At 40.5% G+C, this 19,243-nt stretch overlaps 1 protein-coding gene across 1 annotated transcript in view; it reads right to left on the bottom strand.

The window, feature by feature from the left end:
• The window catches only part of htr4 (5-hydroxytryptamine receptor 4), a 151,270-nt gene that overhangs the window by 85,169 nt on the left and 46,858 nt on the right, over positions 1–19,243 (bottom strand). Inside the window, exons 3-4 of the mRNA XM_028589676.1 lie at positions 12,584–12,697; positions 2,305–2,505 (exon numbers count right to left, since the gene is read on the bottom strand). Of these exons, the coding sequence (XP_028445477.1) occupies positions 2,305–2,505; positions 12,584–12,697 (315 nt within the window). The remainder of the gene's footprint in view (positions 1–2,304; positions 2,506–12,583; positions 12,698–19,243) is intronic.

Here is a 19,243-nt window from a genome sequence, read left to right as displayed (position 1 = left end):
CTTAATTTTCTTACACCCAGCAAGCAGGGGAAGAGGGGAGAGTTATTGGCATCGGCAATATTGTCCTTGAGAGAAACATCAAAATCAGCAAAAGAGTCAGGCAATTAATAATTAATATCACTAATAGTTAGAGGAGGAGGAAGATCTACGAAAGAACAGTCTACGGTGGATGTAATATGATTCATCAGGGGACAAGGGGAACTTGGGGGGTAAGGAAGGGGGATTGCCTCTCACTGAATCCATCACGGAAGTTGTGCTGTTCCAGGATGCGGAGGCAGCTGGATGTATAGAGTACAAAGATCCTCAGCCAGATAATTGAATAAAGAAACCATTTCCTCATGGGCTGTTGCTGAGCTTTGCATCTTTGGTTTGTGTAATTTGGAAAATTCTCTTGCTGTGCCAGTATCCTCCAATGTTACCCATCATTTGTTTTACCTTAAACAATCCCAAGATTTTATTCAGTGTAGAAATCCCCAAAGGCCAAATACATACAGTACCAGTCAAAGGTTTGGACACACTTTTCCATTCACTTGAATGAGAAAGTGTGACTGGTACTGCATTTCTAGCTTTCAGAAACTTCGAAAAGTTTCAGCATCACTTACTCCCTTCATGTTTTAGGGTTTACACTATTGCAGCATGTTTGAAAAGAAGACTTACTTTTTCTCACACCTGTTTTACTTTGACCATTGTCTGGTTGAGGTGGTTTAATCGGGAGTGTGCCTATGTTCCCACAGCCCTATGTTCCCACAATATTTTTTTTTTTTTAATTTAGGCCCCATGCCCCCACAGTTCCCACAACCCTTACCCTAACATAGGGCCTAATTTTTGAGAACAATCTTAGAAATCTGGGAAGATAAGGCCTAATTTTCAGTGAAAAAAAATTCTAAGAAATGTGGGAACATAGGGCTGTGGGACCATTGGGCTGTGGGAACATAGGGCTGACCCCATTTAATCCAGCTGCCTGCACAATAAGGCTCTGATTCATTGGCCTTTCTTTTAACCAATCACAATCGTCATGGGCGACACTAAGCTCCTCACGGAGCCGCTGTAAAATAGTTGTGCGAGAGAAAACGCCTGCAGAGATCTGAGGAGCAGTCAACCATAGTCCTCATAAGTCAACCAACACAAAGAAAGCGGAAGGAAATGGACATCGGCGAAAATACATGCATCCGGTGGAATTTCCTGTGACACCAGAGCAGTTGTAGCGTAGCCTGCCGACGTCTACAGACTTCTCAAACCAAACATACTTGCTAAAAAGTGCGAGTGTCTGAAAACAGCTCTCTGGCTTGCTGGCCAGTAAGCCTGACTGCTGCAGGCACCCTTTTGCCGGCTGGTTGGTTGGTTCACTTCCTAAGGTACCAAAAGTGAAGCAATCATTAGGCATGATTTACACTGATACCCAAACAGCAGGGAAAGCTGACTAAACTTTAATAGCGCTGTCTTGCAGTTTGAATCGTCTGTTAACTTTATGTCCGCTGCTGTGCTGAAATTTGTCAGGTGCTGTAAATGCTCGTGGTTTTTTTGTTGTTGTTTTCCCTCTGTGTTGAAATGAGTTCCATCATTCTGGCTGAGAGGCAATTGAAAGAATTTATCCCACACAGTCCATGCTATCAGCATGGAAGGCTTCTCCCTCGAGTTAGCATCAAAGCCATCAAAGTAAGAGGCCAGAGATTCACTGATTTAATGTTTCAGCCCTGGATCAACTTTATGCGGTGGTGAGAAAGATGAGGGTGCTACTTTGTACAGTAAGTTTTCTACTAATAAATCTTATTTTAGGAGTTTGCTTGCTCAGTTAAGGACATTTATTTTACTTTTGATAGCTTTTGTTAAGTTTCTATGTCTACCTTCTGAAATCCTCTCCAAGTAAAACCCAAACTGCATTATTTACAAGACAAGGCCAGGGGAAATTAGGAAAATGCATCTATATTTTTTTGTGAATTGAACTTTAGATTCTGATCTAGAAGAACTCATCTATACAAATAAACAATACACTACTGTAGATCACCTCCCATACCCATAACAAGAGTGTGTATGTGTCAAGGCCTCACAACTGTCTAATTTCCTGGAACTTTAACTCTACACATTGTCTTCTTCTCTGTGTCTGAAACACCAAGCCAACATTTTAAGATCTATACACTCCACAGGCCATCTTGGAAAAGCTCCGTCTTGGAGGGGGAATATGCTGTCAGTTGTTTGTATGTTACCTATTAATAATGTGGTATAGATCTGTGCAGGTTTAGTGTTATTTCATGCCAAATTAAACCCAAACCCACAAACAATGCAAACTAGACCAGAAAGACTCACCTGTCCAGGGCGATGCAGCACAGGTGCAGGATGGACGCGGTGGTCAGCAGGACATCCAGCGACGTCCGGACCAGGCAGAAGGTCTCGCCGTAGATCCAGTGCTGGTGCACCAGCTCGATGGCCCCAAACGGCATTACCAGCACCGACACCAGCAAGTCGGCAAACGCCAGAGACACAATGAAGTAGTTGGTCTTAATTTTCCTGATGGCGGGGAAAGAATGAGAGGAGAGTTTAGATCAATATCCCTTCTTGTGACCAACAAATCAATAACAAATGATCATTATTTAAAAAGCATTTTAAGATCATTAAATGTAAAGCGAGTGGAGTAGATGAAACATGTATTGTTGCTTTTTATGACAGTTTAATTGGAAACAAGATTTGCGATTTGAATACACAAAAGGTTCTAAATTTCAATTTTGAATTGGCATTGCTGTTGCTGTTGAGTCACACATGTAACTGAAATGGAGAGGGAGAGGGATTGGCAGTTGTTTGCCTGATGATAGAGAGCTCCGTGACAAGCAATTATAGAAAAACAACACAAGAGCTCCCGAGAGGTCCTCCTAATCAAGGAAACAAAACACAACAAGCAGCAGTTGATTTTAGATGAACCTTGAAGTAATGTTAACGAAAGCCAAATGGACGTTTCAATTAAAGCATAAAAACAAACACATGGTTGGTTTATGTTGGTGCGTTTTTGTCATTTAGGAAATCCAGAAATAAATATTAATTGAATCCCATTTGTTAAATAAATAATGGGCAAGGATTGGATTACAGTTTTTCACATGCAATTTGCATTTTGCCAAGTGTGTATTTCATGATTAATACAGACAACATTATGTAAAGTCAGCAACAACTTACTCACTAATAAGCAACTTTTTAAACTCCTTTTACACACCGTACCACTTAAGAAATATTACAAATATTAGGCTCTCCGACCACCATTATGGTCCATGTTAAAATAGCGTATCATAGGCCTACCCTATTTAGCTATGGACCATTCACGCAAGAGGCAGGTTTATTCCTGAAAACATTTATTTTCGAGAGCTGCAGCCACACTGTACTTCCTCCATCCCGCTACAACTGAATCCAAGGTTTGACGTAACTCGGGTCATATCTCTTTACTGTTCTGCATCTTTGATGCTAGCAGGTGCTGTGGAGACTGCTTAAGAAGCGACTAGCAACAGGGCTGCTCGAAATATTCTCCTATTCTCCTTCTCTTCTTAATAGTTCCTGTTTGGAGCCACGATTGCAGTGTTTTTGAACCATTCATTTGACCTCTGCTTATTATCTTGACAGCTCGTAATTATTATTAGTATTAAAAGTGAATGCACTCTCCGTTCATGAACGTAACTATGTAGCTGATATCTAAACAAAAAAAACATAACCCTTAAACAAAAACTTTTTTAAAATTACTTTTAATTGATCATAGTTTAAGTATTTTTATTGGGAATGTTGTATTTCTAAAGTATTATGTTTTTAAATTAACTTTATTATTATTATTTTTTAAATATTCCAGTGATTCCATCTGCGTTCCACTAGAAGGAGCTTGTGTACCACCAGTGGTACTTGTACCACAGTTTGAGAACCAGTGCAGTAGAATATACAACCGATAGAATCACCTTTTCGTTACAGAAAAAGTAATTCCTAGTTAATTACAAATTTGTTTATTTGTGACCAAAGTTCAACTCTCGGGGCGCATGATGACACCTGAGTTAGCTCCACTGGCTAAAGAAGACAGTGAAATGTGGTTGAAGGCTCCAAAAAGCTAATGGTTGGTAGTCTAGGAACCAGACGAATCTGCCGAGGTCATGTTTAATTTGCTCTGGCAGAAACGTCTGGCCCCCCTACCGTTCAGACTGATTTCCAGACGACCAGGCCACGACCGGACCAATCACAACCGTTTATCTGATATGGGTTTAATACAATGCCTGTAGTTAGTGAACATAACTGGCATACTGTGTCTAGTGCAACCGACCAGGCTGAGGAAACACAGATCAAACGGTGCTGATCAAATATGAATCACAATTCCATTACTGTGTTGGATATTTCCCGCCTCAAATGTTTTAAGAAACACATTACAGTGTGCTGTTTAGCTGTAATTTGAGAAAATGTTTTTCCTGCTTGAAAACGGACCAAGCACCTCCCCAACAGGCATGTGTCACTCAGAGCGACGTTGTGTCATTGCTCTGATTCTATTCAAGGTCTTTTTAATTGTGTCCAGAGGCATTTTGGTCTGTGCCACTTGGAAATCAAAAATGAACTGAGAGTTTCCAGACTTAGACACATTTGGGGATTTGCCTCGATGACAGGCTAAGTGAGTGTTTTCATATACTATATTATTTGCACCTTGAAGCTGTTTTTCATGGTCTGGGCTTTGTCCCTTAGTTCCAATAATGGGAAACCTTAATGCTGCAGCATACAATGCCATGTTAGACAATGGTGTTCTCGATGAGTAGAAGGCAACACGCACCACTTTCTTTGTCCCCTGTGTGCATGGAATTAATTCAAAGACAAAGACAATAATGTTCTTCCACCTTTGTGGCAACATTTTTTTGTTTAGCCCTTTCCTGTTTCAACATGATAATGCCTCATGCACAAAGACAACACCATGAAGAAATGGAACCTGACTTGCCTGCAGAGATCCCTGAACTCAACCCCATCCAACTCCTAATGCACTGAGACGCCAACTGTGAGCCAATGTTGGACCTCACTAATGCTGTGTTTGAATGGGAACAGATATCTGCAGTCAGGTTGGAAAATGTCATTTAAAGCAGTGTATTTGCAAAGTGAACTAGCAATCAAAGGCTAACAGAGGCATAAAAGAAAGGGAAACGTTCAGGTTGTAGGTTTGTCTTTCAATACCAAGAGAAAAAAGGAAAATCAAATATTGGTTCCATTAATCACAAAACAATAGATTCCAGGAGAACAGGACAACAACAACAACAACAACAAAATAGATGGGGAAAAGAAAACATCCATCTTCCTATTCCCATGGACTGGGAGCAGAAAGAGGAGTGATGCGGAGTTGTGGAAGTGAAAAAGTTGAGAAAAGGCATCAAACGCTCAATTCTTCTACACACCCAAACTTGAAATGAGGTGAAACCACAGAGACAGAGAGAGATTAAGGTAGATTTATTCTGCAAGTAGGTTGAACACTAGGATCATAAAAGAGCCTTGAGCACTGAGTCCACCTTGATTGCTGTAACAGCCTGCCAAGTCTTGATCCCTTTCTGTGTGATAAAAGGTGGTTTTCTTTATCTAAGCAATACGGCTGACACAGGCAGGCGCTGGGCTCTTACTAAAAAGTATTGCTGAGATAAAAAAAAAAGACAAATATTACAATAAAATGGACCCACGTATTTTACTCTCATCAAATACATTGTTCTGTGGGACAAGGCGCTGCTTAATTGCCAACTATGGGTTGGACGGTAATTAGCGATGGTCCCTGGAACTATGAAATCATAGATTTTTATCATGTAACACTTAATTGATAATTTGTGTCCTTTTCATTTATTTTTTTGTATTTTTCATATGCTAATTCATCACGTTTTAAAAATATGTAATATTGTGCATATGTTATATCCCTTTGTTATAGGGGAACCACTGGATGTCCACATGAGCTCTGTGTGTGAATGAACCGCTCCTTTTTCTTTTTCAACCAGGTGAAGTACATCATTTGTGCTCCGTGTGGGAGTTTACTGTCTATCAAACTGGAGGGTGGCCTCTAAATCAGAAGAACAACGCACGGACAGCAATATAGACAGCAATCATTTCTATATGTTCAGAATCAGAAGATTTATTGTCATTGCACAAAAATTAACAACGAAAATCTAAAAAGGCAAGAAATAAATAGTAAAACAATACAAAGAAATTCAAAAGCCAAATATTAAATGAAAATTAAAATCCAATGTTAAATTGAAATTCAAAAGCCAAATATTAAATGAAAATTAAAATCCAATGTTAAATTGAAATTCAAAAGCCAAATATTAAATTCAAAAGCCAAAGCCAAATGGAAAATTTAAAAAAAAAATTATATTTTTAATTTGATCTCGCTTTGTTTTCCCTTTGGACTTTCAATTTCTCTTTGGACTTTCAATTTGAATTATGAATAAATATTTCCTCCATACTGTTGTGCTCCTTCCTCCTCCCCCCACTCCATCTCCGTCCACCCGCTCCATCAGGAGCGCATCGCGTATTACTCCCGGACCAGATCCCGCCGTAGTTCAACATCACGTCTCCTTAAGTCCTCTAATATTTCCATGATTCATCCATGATTCATGGAAATGTTGTGTAAAACACAACAAGCCACAAAGAATGCTGCGACTTTTTGAGGTCTGTACTGTAAAGTGCCTCCTGACCGATCCAAACACCTGAAGCACGTTTTCAGTAATATTTTCCTTTGTAATTATGTATGGTTTGCAAAAATGGGAACTGCTGCGTCCGTTTAGATGAGAGAAGTGTATGCGCGTTGTGCACACGCTACATTATGGCCAAGCATGCACCCCTAAAATAGCATCTGAATAACGCGCTACTGACTTTAGACTAGCGCCACTGACTTTAGACCAGGTCTTTCCTGGTCAGTGGCGGAATTGGTTTCTGAAACTGCAAAATAGCACCAATTAACGTTTGCGCCGGAACACGCCTCCTCTTTTCGCTGAACCGCCCCCGGGAGCGCAAATACATTCCCTATTTTACCGACGTGCGTCTGTGGAGTGAAAAGTCCGCTGTGCGTCGGGTGCAAAATAGGAATGATACATGCGTCGGTGTAAAAAGGCAATTGCGCTGAGTGCAAGATAGGGCCCTAAGAGTACTTGAGTTATTGCACATGGTCCATATGTGAAGTGTGAATGTGTGTGTGTACGTGTGCGTGTGCGTGTGTGTGTGTGCGTGTGCGTGTGTGTGTGTGTGTGTGTGTGTGGGGGGGGTAGGCAGGATGGGCGCAGTCTTTGATGATTGCCTTAGCTCGGCTGAGGCAGCGGGATGAATGGATGTCCTTCAGGGAGGGGAGGGGGTCGATGATCCTCTGTGCGGTGTTGACCACTTTCTGGAGCTTCTTCCGTTGTGCCCCAGTGCAGCGGGAGAACCACACCGTGATGCAGTCCCTCGGGATGCTCTCACCGGTGGAGCGGTAGAAGGTCACTAGCAGCTCCTTGTCGACCCTGTTCTTTCTGATTACTGTCAGGAAGCGCAGGCGCTGCTGAGCCTTCTCGATGACAGCCGTGGTGTTTGCCGTACAGGAGAGGTCGGCAGAGATCATGGTGCCCAGGAAGGTGTGGACCCTCACTAAAAAGGTGTGGACTCTCACTGTGTTAACTTCTATAGTAAAACTGGGCAAGAAAAACATGCTGAAGTGGCACAAATAGTACACACACACACACACACACCACACATAACATAAGTATACTTTGCCTGACCTAAACTTGGATTTTAGAGGCCGGTACCAATATCAATATATATATTTTTTTTTTATATAATTTTTTGGGCTTTTCCGCCTTAAATATTGACAGGACAGCTAGGTGAGAAAGGGGAGAGAGAGGGGGAAGACATGCAGGAAATCGTCACAGGTCAGATTCCAACCCTGGACCTCTGCGTCGAGGCATAAACCTCTCAGTATATGTGCGCCTGCTCTACCCACTGAGCCGACCCGGCTGCCCAATATCAATAATTGAGACGTGATAGAAAGCTGACTTTTTTTTTTTGTTTAAATACGCACACAACATCATCAAACGTTTTTGACAACAAAACAATAATTAGTATGGTTATCAGGTTAACTTTGAAAAACCTGTCTGCCACTTCAAATTTGAACACTTCTTTCAATCAACATCAAAATGATTTTCCAATTATTTATTACTTATTGTTTTGGTTTGATATCTTTGTACCAACACACAATTTGTCATGTTTATTCAACTGATGGTTGCTCCTATACGGTATTTTCTGTTTTGAATTGCATTGTGGAACAATAGTATACACGTCAATACCACCTTGAAAACAAATCGAGCAATTTTCCTATGCAGGCTGACACATCAAGCTGTTGCTTTACCCAGTATGAGGTTACTAACAACTCAGAACACGGTTCTGATACATGTGCATTATGCAGCCGTGCAACACACAGACCCACACACATACATAAATACTCTTTTACCCTCACTGTCTTTGCATCTCTCTCTCTCTCTCTCTCTCTCTCTCTCTCTCTCTCTCTCTCTCTCTCTCTCTCTCTCTCACACACACACACACACGCACACACAGATTTCTCCTGTGCAGCTTTGTGCTTTGACGAAGACCAGAACTGTGGACACTAAGTGACAGTAAAACACTTTGTCAGCCAGTTGTAACGCCAGTGACTGTGAAAGGGGGATGTATTTGTAACCTTCCTTGATGAATCGATCCGAATCATGAATTTCTGTCAGATGAATTGATATAATCGCTAGTCTCAACCCTATTTACCTGTGACCAGTAATCTAGTAGGTCTTTAATTTCTCCTCGTCCTTACTCTGGTTGGCAAAGAGAGAGAAACAACACCAGCCAACCAGTTAACTAGTGAAAGAGTCAGCTGGCCTGTTGTCCACGCTCTCTGCAGCGTGGATGGTCTGCGGTCTATAAATAGCTTCAGTAAGAGCGGTTGGCTGTGAGGGTTTTCCATCTGCCTGTCACTAACCCAAACAGCCTTCAAACAGACTGTCAGCGCTGGAACCAACCAGCTGTCTGCTCGGACCGCTGCATGTGGGGCCCAAATGTAAATCATGTTGGACATGCACACACTTGTGTTCACATGCACGCATGGGAAACACACACGCACCTATGAATAGATGTCTGAAAGCATGCAGACACTTAAATAATGTATGCACACACACACAGCAGTGTTGGCTGTAATTCAGAACAGTTTAGAAACATATTATCATGCCCCGAGCGGGAGGCGTCATGTTTAGTTAGGATGACATATCGTGTTTAGCTTAAAGTGCAGAGAATAAATAAACTTTATTAAAAGGGATTGTGTTACTGGGAAGTTGGTGTAATTTACAGACGCACATGGTGTGAACTGGACAACAAGGAAAGTAGAGGAATTAGATATGATGGCATTTAACAAGAAAATACAGCAAAGATAAGAAGAAGAAGTAGCATGGAAAAGCACCCTTTTTTTTCTTTATGAAGATAACTACTGTGATTATAGCTAACACATTCTATGTTCACGGCTGTCTTCTCCAGCTGGAGAAATGTCAATAAAATGACCCAGGGGGGAGTAAGAACAAAACAACAAAAGGCATTAAGCTACAGTAGAACTTTTGTTTTTTGGAAAATATTGCCTAAGGTGTTGACACCATGATAACATCAGCATTTTAATGCTGAACTTTCTCAATTCCTTTACGGCCACTCTGAGTAGACTTTATTTTTTAAATTACTTTAAAAAATGTAATAATTTCCTTTTTTTTAGAAAAATAAGATAATCCCAGTATCAGGTGGTCGAATCCTGCATTGTCTACGACGGTGCTTTGTTCTGTATTATTGTTATTACTGGTTGAATTTAGTTTTTTTTTTACAAAAAGGCACCAATCAAAAAGAAACCAAAGGTTACACAATGGAAATATGAGTATCATGAGTTCAAATGTATTCTTACTTCTCAGAATAAAAAAGTAATCAGACTATCCCAAAACTGTTTCCCCATAATCCAAAGAAAAATATCTTCCAGCTTTTAGCAGTTTAAATGCTAATAAAGTATGTGAGATACAACATGACAAAATAAGAAGACCCCTAACTAGGATCCTGGTCGGTGGAGTACTCTTTTAAAGGAGGAGAAGGCTCAGCCTGAAACACTGTTGAACACTAATGTGTTCCTGTTTAAGTAAGGACTAATAAGATGAACTAGAAAAAAACTCAGACCTCCGCCGAGGCCGTGCCCTATCTCGCAAAGTTAACAAAAGTGAAAACTAACGTGTGGATCTGCACCGTGATTCAGATCCACTCGACAGTGTAATTGGTTCTTCCTTGTCCAACGCTCCAACCTTCTATCATTAAAATCAGGCCAGTAGTTGTTCCGTAATCCTACTGACAGACAAACACACTAAAACCTATCTTCCTTGGCAGATGTAATAAGGAAAAATCAAAAGTACTGACTAACTGTGTTCTTTAATGATTGACTGACCTAAACACTGTCCAACAGGCTGACTCTCTGCTGCCTGTTTTGCCAACACTGAACAGTTTTGCTGGTTTTTAATGATGTGTTTAGAGTTACGCTTTATTTTTTTGTCACAAATACTGTTACCCATGGGACACTCCCATTGAGCAGGTTAATGTCTGTATGTCTCTTTGTGTGTCCATGTACTGTGTGTCTCTTATTTATATTTGCATGTGAATTAATATGTAGTAGTAGTAGAGTGTGTGTGTGTGTGTGTGTGTGTGTGTGTGTGTGTGTGTGTGTGTGTGTGTGTGTGTGTGTGTGTGTGTGTGTGTGTGTGTGTTTATTTCCCAGTGGACAGACAGAAAATGAGGCAGGGAGAAACGAAGATGGAGTGTCATTGTTCTTTCCTCAGGGAGGTGAGACATCACAGCAGTGTCTTTGTCACTCGTCAGTGTTCGTAAATACACACACACACACCCACCCACACACACACACACACACACACATACACTCCCTGTACGCATGTATGTGTACACAGAGATATAACCTCTCTTAATTACTTTCATTCCTACGTACACACAGAAATGACACGCATGTCATGTCAACATCCTGGGGACAAAGATCACCCTGGGCTCTCAGGTGCCACAAGATAGAAGGAGACAAAGGGAGAGAGGGTGAGTCCGACTATCAGAGAGACAGGTAAGCAATAAAGGAGGAAATAAAAAGAAAAGCTGGAAAGGAGGAGAAGAAGATAAATGAATCATTGCGGTGACAGCGGCTCCCAGTCGAACAGCCGTCCTCAGGACGACCTGCGAGCTCTCCATGTTTGAAGCCTGGCATTGCTGCAGATTCTCATCTAGCTTCAATGTGCAGAAAAGTCACCCCCTTCTCTGTGCATTATATTCAGGTATTGTGTGACATGTATATGCTTTCATTTCATTGTTGCAGTATTTTCTGCCGTAGTTCTGTGTCCAAAATCTCCTTCTAAAATCCTGTCTCAGAAGCAGTTAATGTATTATTTAAAAGTTTCTCTCTCGCTCTACTTCTCTTACATTCTTTCTATCTTTGTCTCACTTATACAGACGAGGAGAAACACACACACACACACACACATTCATTCTCAAAATACAGACGTACTACAGTTTGCAAGATGCATGTTGGTAATGCAGACTGTATGAAGAGTTTTGAAAAAGTGGCTTCAGCATGGCCTGATGCTAAGCAATCAAAATAAACTGGAATTAAAGGTCCCATGACATGCTCCTTTTTGGGTGCTTTTATATAGACCTTGGTGGTCCCCTAATATTGTATCTGAAGTCTCTTTTATATAGACCTTAGTGGTCCCCTAATACTGTATCTGAAGTCTCTTTTATATAGACCTTAGTGGTCCCCTAATACTGTATCTGAAGTCTCTTTTATATAGACCTTAGTGGTCCCCTAATACTGTATCTGAAGTCTCTTTTATATAGACCTTAGTGGTCCCCTAATACTGTATCTGAAGTCTCTTTTATATAGACCTTAGTGGTCCCCTAATACTGTATCTGAAGACTCTTTTATATAGACCTTAGTGGTCCCCTAATACTGTATCTGAAGTCTCTTTTATATAGACCTTAGTGGTCCCCTAATACTGTATCTGAAGTCTCTTTTATATAGACCTTAGTGGTCCCCTAATACTGTATCTGAAGTCCCTTTTATATAGACCTTAGTGGTCCCCTAATGCTGTATCTGATGGAGTGTGGGGGGGGGGTGGCCTTGACCAACTGCCACTTTGCTCGTTTGAAAGCCATGATGTCTCTCTCTCTCATGCGTGGGCCAAATTCTCTGGGCGGGCAAAGCAGAGAAAGGGGAGGTAACCTTTCCCCTTATGACCTCATAAGGAGAAGATTCCAGATCGGCCCATCTGAGCTTTCATTTTCTCAAAGGCAGAGCAGGATACCCAGGGCTCGGTTTACACCTATCACCATTTCTAGTCACTGGGGGAACTCATATTAATGTTAAAAAACCTCATAAAGTGAAATTTTCATGCCATGGAACCTTTAAGGTAATATTATTTTAAATATAAAGATTTGGTTATTGGTTGTTTTTGTTAATTTGAAGTGTGTGTATGTAATGAGGAAGATAAATGAATATATTTAGGGAAAAGGAAAAATAAAAAAAGCTCTGACCCACCTGAGTTGTCTGTCCTTGCAGACGGCCACCATGACCAGCAGGTTTCCCAGGATGCTCATCAGCATGACCAGAGACAGGAAGCAGATCAGAGCTATCCGCTTTGGCATGCTGTCGCTATGGAGACACCAAATAACAACATATCAGTTTAAATCGTCAAGAGTAAAACTACAGTCTGTATACCTGATGAAGAGAGAAGAAAAGTTAATTTAGCTGCACTAACTTTTTATGTAAATATCAATCTTTCTTTTATCAGCCTATGTATATATATCATGAAGTGGAGCTGCATCAGCGGAAAGTTACCCAGTCCCTTGACTTGAACTTTTCTTTATTAAGTTTAGGTATCGGTACATAAACTTTTAATGAGGGCTCCCTCCAGGGAAAGCAGGATTTATAGTACATGTAGTAAAGTTCCTGCTGCTGATCAATTTGTCTCAATTTGGAAATCTGATGTAACGCTACACTGTTAACCTATAATGATGAATCTACTATATGTGACATACAGTAGACAATTTGCCATCCCCCTTGTTAGCAAAATGACCAAAATGCATGCCCCTTGTTAACCTGCCACCCCCCTGTCCATTCCCTAGTAGCAGAAAGAGTGTATGGACAGAGGGGTTGTTTAATTGAATATCTTCGTTTAGTCTGCCTGACTTATTGATCCTTTACTTAGAATCTACGGCGCCGACCATCGCTCTGGAGTGTCGGAGGATAAATCCATGGCGCTGTCCGTGGTTCTGAAGTAGCAGACAGCTTTTTAATTGTGACTTTTGTCCTGAGTCCTGCCCTTCTGTCAGTTTTGTCTGGGATCTATTTAGTTCTGTGATTACTGCGAAAATTGAAGTGCTGTGGTAACTTTGATTGTTAGTCTGTGGACAGCTGTGGCAAGAACACACTACCTCTGCGTAGTCTGTGTATATATATATATATATATATATATATATATATATATATATACACAGTATATACAACTTTATTCTAGCACGAAGCAGTAGGGGTGAATTGTCTTATCTGTTTTCCCATGTTTTGTCTTTAGTTTAGGAAGTTAGGCTTAGTAACTCTATTTTTTGTTCTTTTTGGTATAACTCCGGCCGTGAAAATAGGATGCTTCTGTTTATTTTTTATTAGCTTGGATTCACTCTGACGATAAGGTTCAGTTAACTATAACATTATTAGAAGCATTTACAGTGTCTCAATTTATCTTCTAAATTGCAAGGTCCTCAAATTGAGTCATTTTGTGTGAGTGCTGAATGGCATACAATTCAACATCTTTGACACTGAACAATCAATAGGCTATAACTTTGGTATTTCATTTAATTAATTAATTTACAATGAGTGGGTCATTTTTCAAGGACTCTTTACTTCTTCACAGTGTGAAGAAAAATGCAAACAAAATAAATAAATAAAGGTATATTTTCCCCCCAGATTCAGGCAGAAAAGGTTCAGAAGGCCAGGAACTTTGATATATTTTATGGCAGAAAACTACAGACGTTGCATTTTCGCTCCTTGGCATGGCTTCAACAAAACGTCTCAAGGTACAGCAAAGTAGCCGGCATGAGTTATGAATTAAAGCCCTCAGAGTGAGTTGTGTGGTTTAAGGGCTCTCTGAAAATGACTTGTTTAATCTCAGACTTGTTTGACATTGGTAATGCATTACAGTCATCCTCCTGAGGTTTGTGGTCTCTTGTACTTTGAAGGCTTGACGGGTGGGGGGGGAGGTTAGCGCACAGTAACACCATCCCCACTGACTTTACACAGGAGTGAGAACAACTCCATTACACAAGCAGGATTTCAATTTTCTTTCCCCATCTCTTGTCCGGCAAGTCTACAGAAAATCACAAGTTTGAGGGCAATTTATTTGTGGGTTTTATGTTGTGTCCACATTATGTGTAATATGCTAATACTCTCCTCTATGATTCACTGCTGGAGTCAGGAGCTGTACGCTGTCCCTAGCTGCCAAATTATTTTACTCTCCATCTGAGGTTCAAAGGCAAAGTGATAGTGTGCAAATGAGGCTTGTTCTTTGATCGGTGGTTCCAACACACTAATCAGATCAAATGGGAACGCCGACAGCTTCTCAACAGAAGCATCATTATCAGCCTCCAACACCAAACTAATCTTCTTTCATCTTGAATTTGTCGGCTACAAAGTCTGACCCTTCCCCTAAATGAGACATTGATATGCTTGTTATTATAGTAGCAACCGCCTTTTGACCAAAAAAAAAAGTCAGCGACACCATTTGACGACATAGGTCATTTATTCCTACCCTCTAATACGACCCACAGGAGCGTTTCATAAACTAGCTCCCCTAACCGGGACAGGGAATATGAGCCACAGAAGCATTTTACGTCCTCATATCTAAACCACAGAACATAGCGGGAGAACGTAATGGTCGCGGTTTTAAACATGTCCAAAAAAAAGTGAAATAGTCGCAGTTTTGTTAGGTTTCGGTACCTTAAGTCTAAAAAAAAGATGATGTTTTTGGTTAAAAATCAGTGCATCTGTTACGTTACTTCACTTACGGTTAAGCACCTGACGCAGAACGTGACATAGTTTAGTTTGTTCCGTAAAGTTGTGAAAAAACTTGCCATTGTCTTGTTTGCTCCCGTCTTAATTACTATGGCCACTAGAGGGCGCCGCCACTATGAACGTGAATATGAGTCGTAATTTGTGCTTGAACAAATGATCCTTTTAACACATCTGCGGTTATGACAGGCAGCATACAGATTTCCTAATTTAAGTAAGAGCCTCGCCTTAATTTGGATATGACGATGCAAAAGCAGCACTTTACTACGCTAAGCTTTTACAACACACTCTTACTGATCATTAGTTGCCTGTTATCTTCACATTCTAAATCTGCTGGCATCTGCTTTCTAATTCTTGGGGAACAATTAAGCTCAGCACCCAGCTGTCCAGTGTGAAATCTATTTTTTTTATTTTTAGATTTATTACACTCCAAGCTCTTACTTAGAAACAACTTGTAACCTGGGAGCTAAAGCACAACCACAGTCCTCTATTTAGCATTGATGCACTTTGAGACACTGGAGAAGGAGATTAAAGTGTTTTTCTATCACACTACCAACCCTAATTTCTCTGTCATACAGAGTTCCATCCAACCACATTTAAAGGTAAAGTGTTCATAGCTGTTTTGAAAGGTTTCCTCTGCCAAAGAAAGGAGCAACATGCAAAAAAAAAAAAAAAAAAAAAATGCAATTGGGGCAAACAGCGCACACTTTCAGGCAGTCTCTCCTCAATTCATGGTGTTGCACCCAATTGTTCACACAAAAGTGGACTAAAGAATGACAAAGAGACCTTGACAGAGAGAAGTGGAAACCCTGCACAACAGGTTGTTCCTGAATGCAGTGGGCATGATTCTGATATTGTCCATTCAGGAAAGTTACAAAAATCTTAGATGGATCCGACCCAATTCCCATTGGAAAGACGTGATTGTGATTTCAGCGCGTGAACCTGCTGTCCTGACTTTATTCCACCACTGTGGGGCCAGAGCAGAAGAGCCTTGACTGTCACTGGGTTTCCATGATGACACGAATCTTAAAAGGTGAGCTGTCAAGTCCAATCCAATCCAATCCAATCAAGTTTATTGACTTGACGTCTCAGTATCACATTAAGTCTCTCGAAGGGCCTTTCAGTAATCATACCAGCCCAAACTTTCTAGAAACTCCATGAATAAACATCACAAAAAGACCTTAGAGAAAGAAAAAAACAAGCATGAAAGTCTTTATCAAGCTCAGTAATTCAGCATTTTTATTCAGCATCCTAAAAATTATTGAGTTAAAAGTTATTTTTATTTATGCAAATAATGCATGACATTATACAGTGCAGGCTCCTGTGTATGTAATATGTGCTTAGATTGGAACAGACAGTGGTGTGTTCTGACTGTGGCAAAATACATTGACAGGTGAGATGTTGGAGGCATTTTTGTGCTTTCACTCTTTTCTAGTGCCTTCTTTTTGCACCACAAAAGTCTGTGTTCTAAATTGCTTTTCCAGATGTTTGAAGAACTCTTTATGCATTATGTCATTTTCTCTAATTTAGTGAGACTGTGCAAGACAAGAAATTGCAGCAACGCAGAGCAAGAGGTACAAGGAAAAGACAGAAAGCTTGTAACTTTGTTGACATCCGATACACATGAACTTTGACCCGTAGCTAAGCTGAACTTCTGGTGGGCAATCAGCAAGTAGCAGCTTCAATTGGGGACAGATGAGGGGTGACTGAGGAAATGCCTCCCCGAGACAAGAAGCTTTAAAGCTCCAATCCGCCACTGGATAGCTGGTTTCCTTTCATTTGCTGCCCCATGAAGAAAACATTGACTTTATTTCTTCACGGTTTTGAGGGTCTGAGTGATTTTGATGCATGTGCTAAACATGAGGCAAATTCTTTTCAAAATAATTGCGCAAAATGTTTTAAAAGTTATCTCCTCAACTTTGTACGGAAGTGAAAAAGCATTGCCTACACTGCCTCAGAATATCCTCTGTATCACAGCTATTCTGGAGCGTGGCTTTAGCCTTCAGGGGGTCTCTATATGGTCAACAAGCTGCTGATTGGATCTAAAGAGCAGGCTTTTTTTTCTCCTTTAGCCCTGATGACTGGCAGGAAGAAACCTCGGTGGTCCACACAGACGCCCTGGAATAGTTGATGCTGCAGGAAGAGAGGTCGTTGTGTCAGGCAGCATGAGAAGTCCCGTCTGACTGCACTAGAGTGATTCTGCATGAAGCATTGTGGCAAATGAGGTGAGCTGGTAGATGTTAGATCGCACCCGATACACATGTCGGCGCCGAAAACGCGTGCATGCTAGAAATAGAACCGACGAAATGACATTTTGATGTTTGAAAGTCTCTAGGTTTTGACATAAATGCAGATATAAATGTCATTTAAACAAAAAATAGTAAATAATTATTGATTTTCAAATATTGCACCTGTCAATACAGAACGAAATATTCTGTAGCCTATTCTGCCGTCAATACTGCCGACATTGTCTTTGCTGTAATCAAACCAGTATATATTTATGTTTAACATGAAGTATACTACTGCTTGAGAGCAGTAAATTTCCACAACTCTCTCCCCATATGTCGAACAAGGGTGATCCAACAGCAGTAGCAGTAGCAGCAGCAGCGCCGCGTCAGACACGTTTCTGGTGTGCAAAGACATAGAAAACGCCACACAGCTGACACAACAGAAACACCATGCTCATGCCACACAGGCAGTGTGCAGGGGCTCTTAGGCTTCAACACCATTCAACAGACGGTTATTTGAACGCAACACTGGTACCGTATTTTATTCATTTAGGTTGCCCTTTTAAAACGGGCCAGAGACAACGGGTAGAAATTAGCCTGCTGATCTAACTCTGGCTCATTTACAGTAACTCATGCTGTTGAGTAATGAAAACTGTCCCTGTCAAATAAACAAAAGACAAATGACCCTGGATTAAAGCGGCACTTTCTAACCCAAACAATACACAATGAATTAACAAAATTGGCAACCAAAACTACAGGTTTCTCTGGCCTTACATGTAGCAGGGGAACGTTAAGAGTATAGCAGCAAAATCACCAATAAAGGCTTCTATCTATCCAACAGGAATGTGATCTGAAATTAGGGAAAAATAAATAACAACAGCAGCCAAGATTACAGCTTTCCTTGACATTGTAGCATGTAGCTACATGTAGCAGTTTATGTAATATATAAACAGGGCAGTAACGTCTGTTACATGTACATTCATGGTTGAATGCTGTTGACATAGATACCAGGTGAGCTGATTGCACACAAGTTATCATCTTTGGCGGCCTCCTAAAACTTAAAGTGAATATGGTGAAAGCATCTGCTATTGCATAAAAATTTAAAGCTTTTAATAATAAAAACTAACTTGCCCAATTTGGTTCCACCTCACACTCGACTGTAGCTGCTTTAATCTCCAAAAACAACACAGACTTCAGTGAACGCAGCTAGTCTGTAGCATAAAAAAAAAAATAATAATTTTTTTTTTATCTTTAGCTTGAATCGTATTATTTTTTAACCAATTTTATATTTTATCTCGTTCTGTATGCGGCACATTACTAATTTACTTTATGGTTTCCTATTAAATGTTGGTAATAGGAAATTGCTGTGGTGGAGCTCCATTTAAGCAGCCACAATAAGATGTAAGAACAAACATATAGTGCACATCAAGCACTTTTACCATCAGATGAAAATAAAGTATCAATTCAGAAAGGGCTGAAGCTAAATCATGCATAGTGGAGTGCACAGATGACTCTGCTGTGCTACATCCAGTGCTCATGTATGATTTAAGTGCTTCTCTTTTCTGACTTCTCTGACAGTCCTAGAAAGCTCTTGCTCATCTAAAGACACAACAGCATCATGGAATTTACTATGTCTGGGTGCAAGGTCCAAGAAACAGTCCTTTACGAAGGAACAAGACAGCCAACAGGAATGGATTGGAAGGCTATAATTCTTTAAACATTGTCAGTAAAGGAAACAGAAAGGTGATAACTGGGAAGGTGACAACACTTTGCAGAGAAGCTGCGTAAATGTTAAATCATTGCTTCTTTATCCACACTGATCCATTTCAACAGGAATATCAAGCTCTGATATGCTTTTTTTAAAATAAGCATGGTCATTGTTTAGCCTGATATAGGGAAACGGCTGAAG

Source organism: Perca flavescens, chromosome 10 (assembly GCF_004354835.1).
Source record: "Perca flavescens isolate YP-PL-M2 chromosome 10, PFLA_1.0, whole genome shotgun sequence".
Lineage (NCBI taxonomy): Eukaryota > Metazoa > Chordata > Actinopteri > Perciformes > Percidae > Perca > Perca flavescens.
Note: the sequence above shows the minus strand (reverse complement) of the source record. Positions and strands in the feature narration are given on the sequence as shown.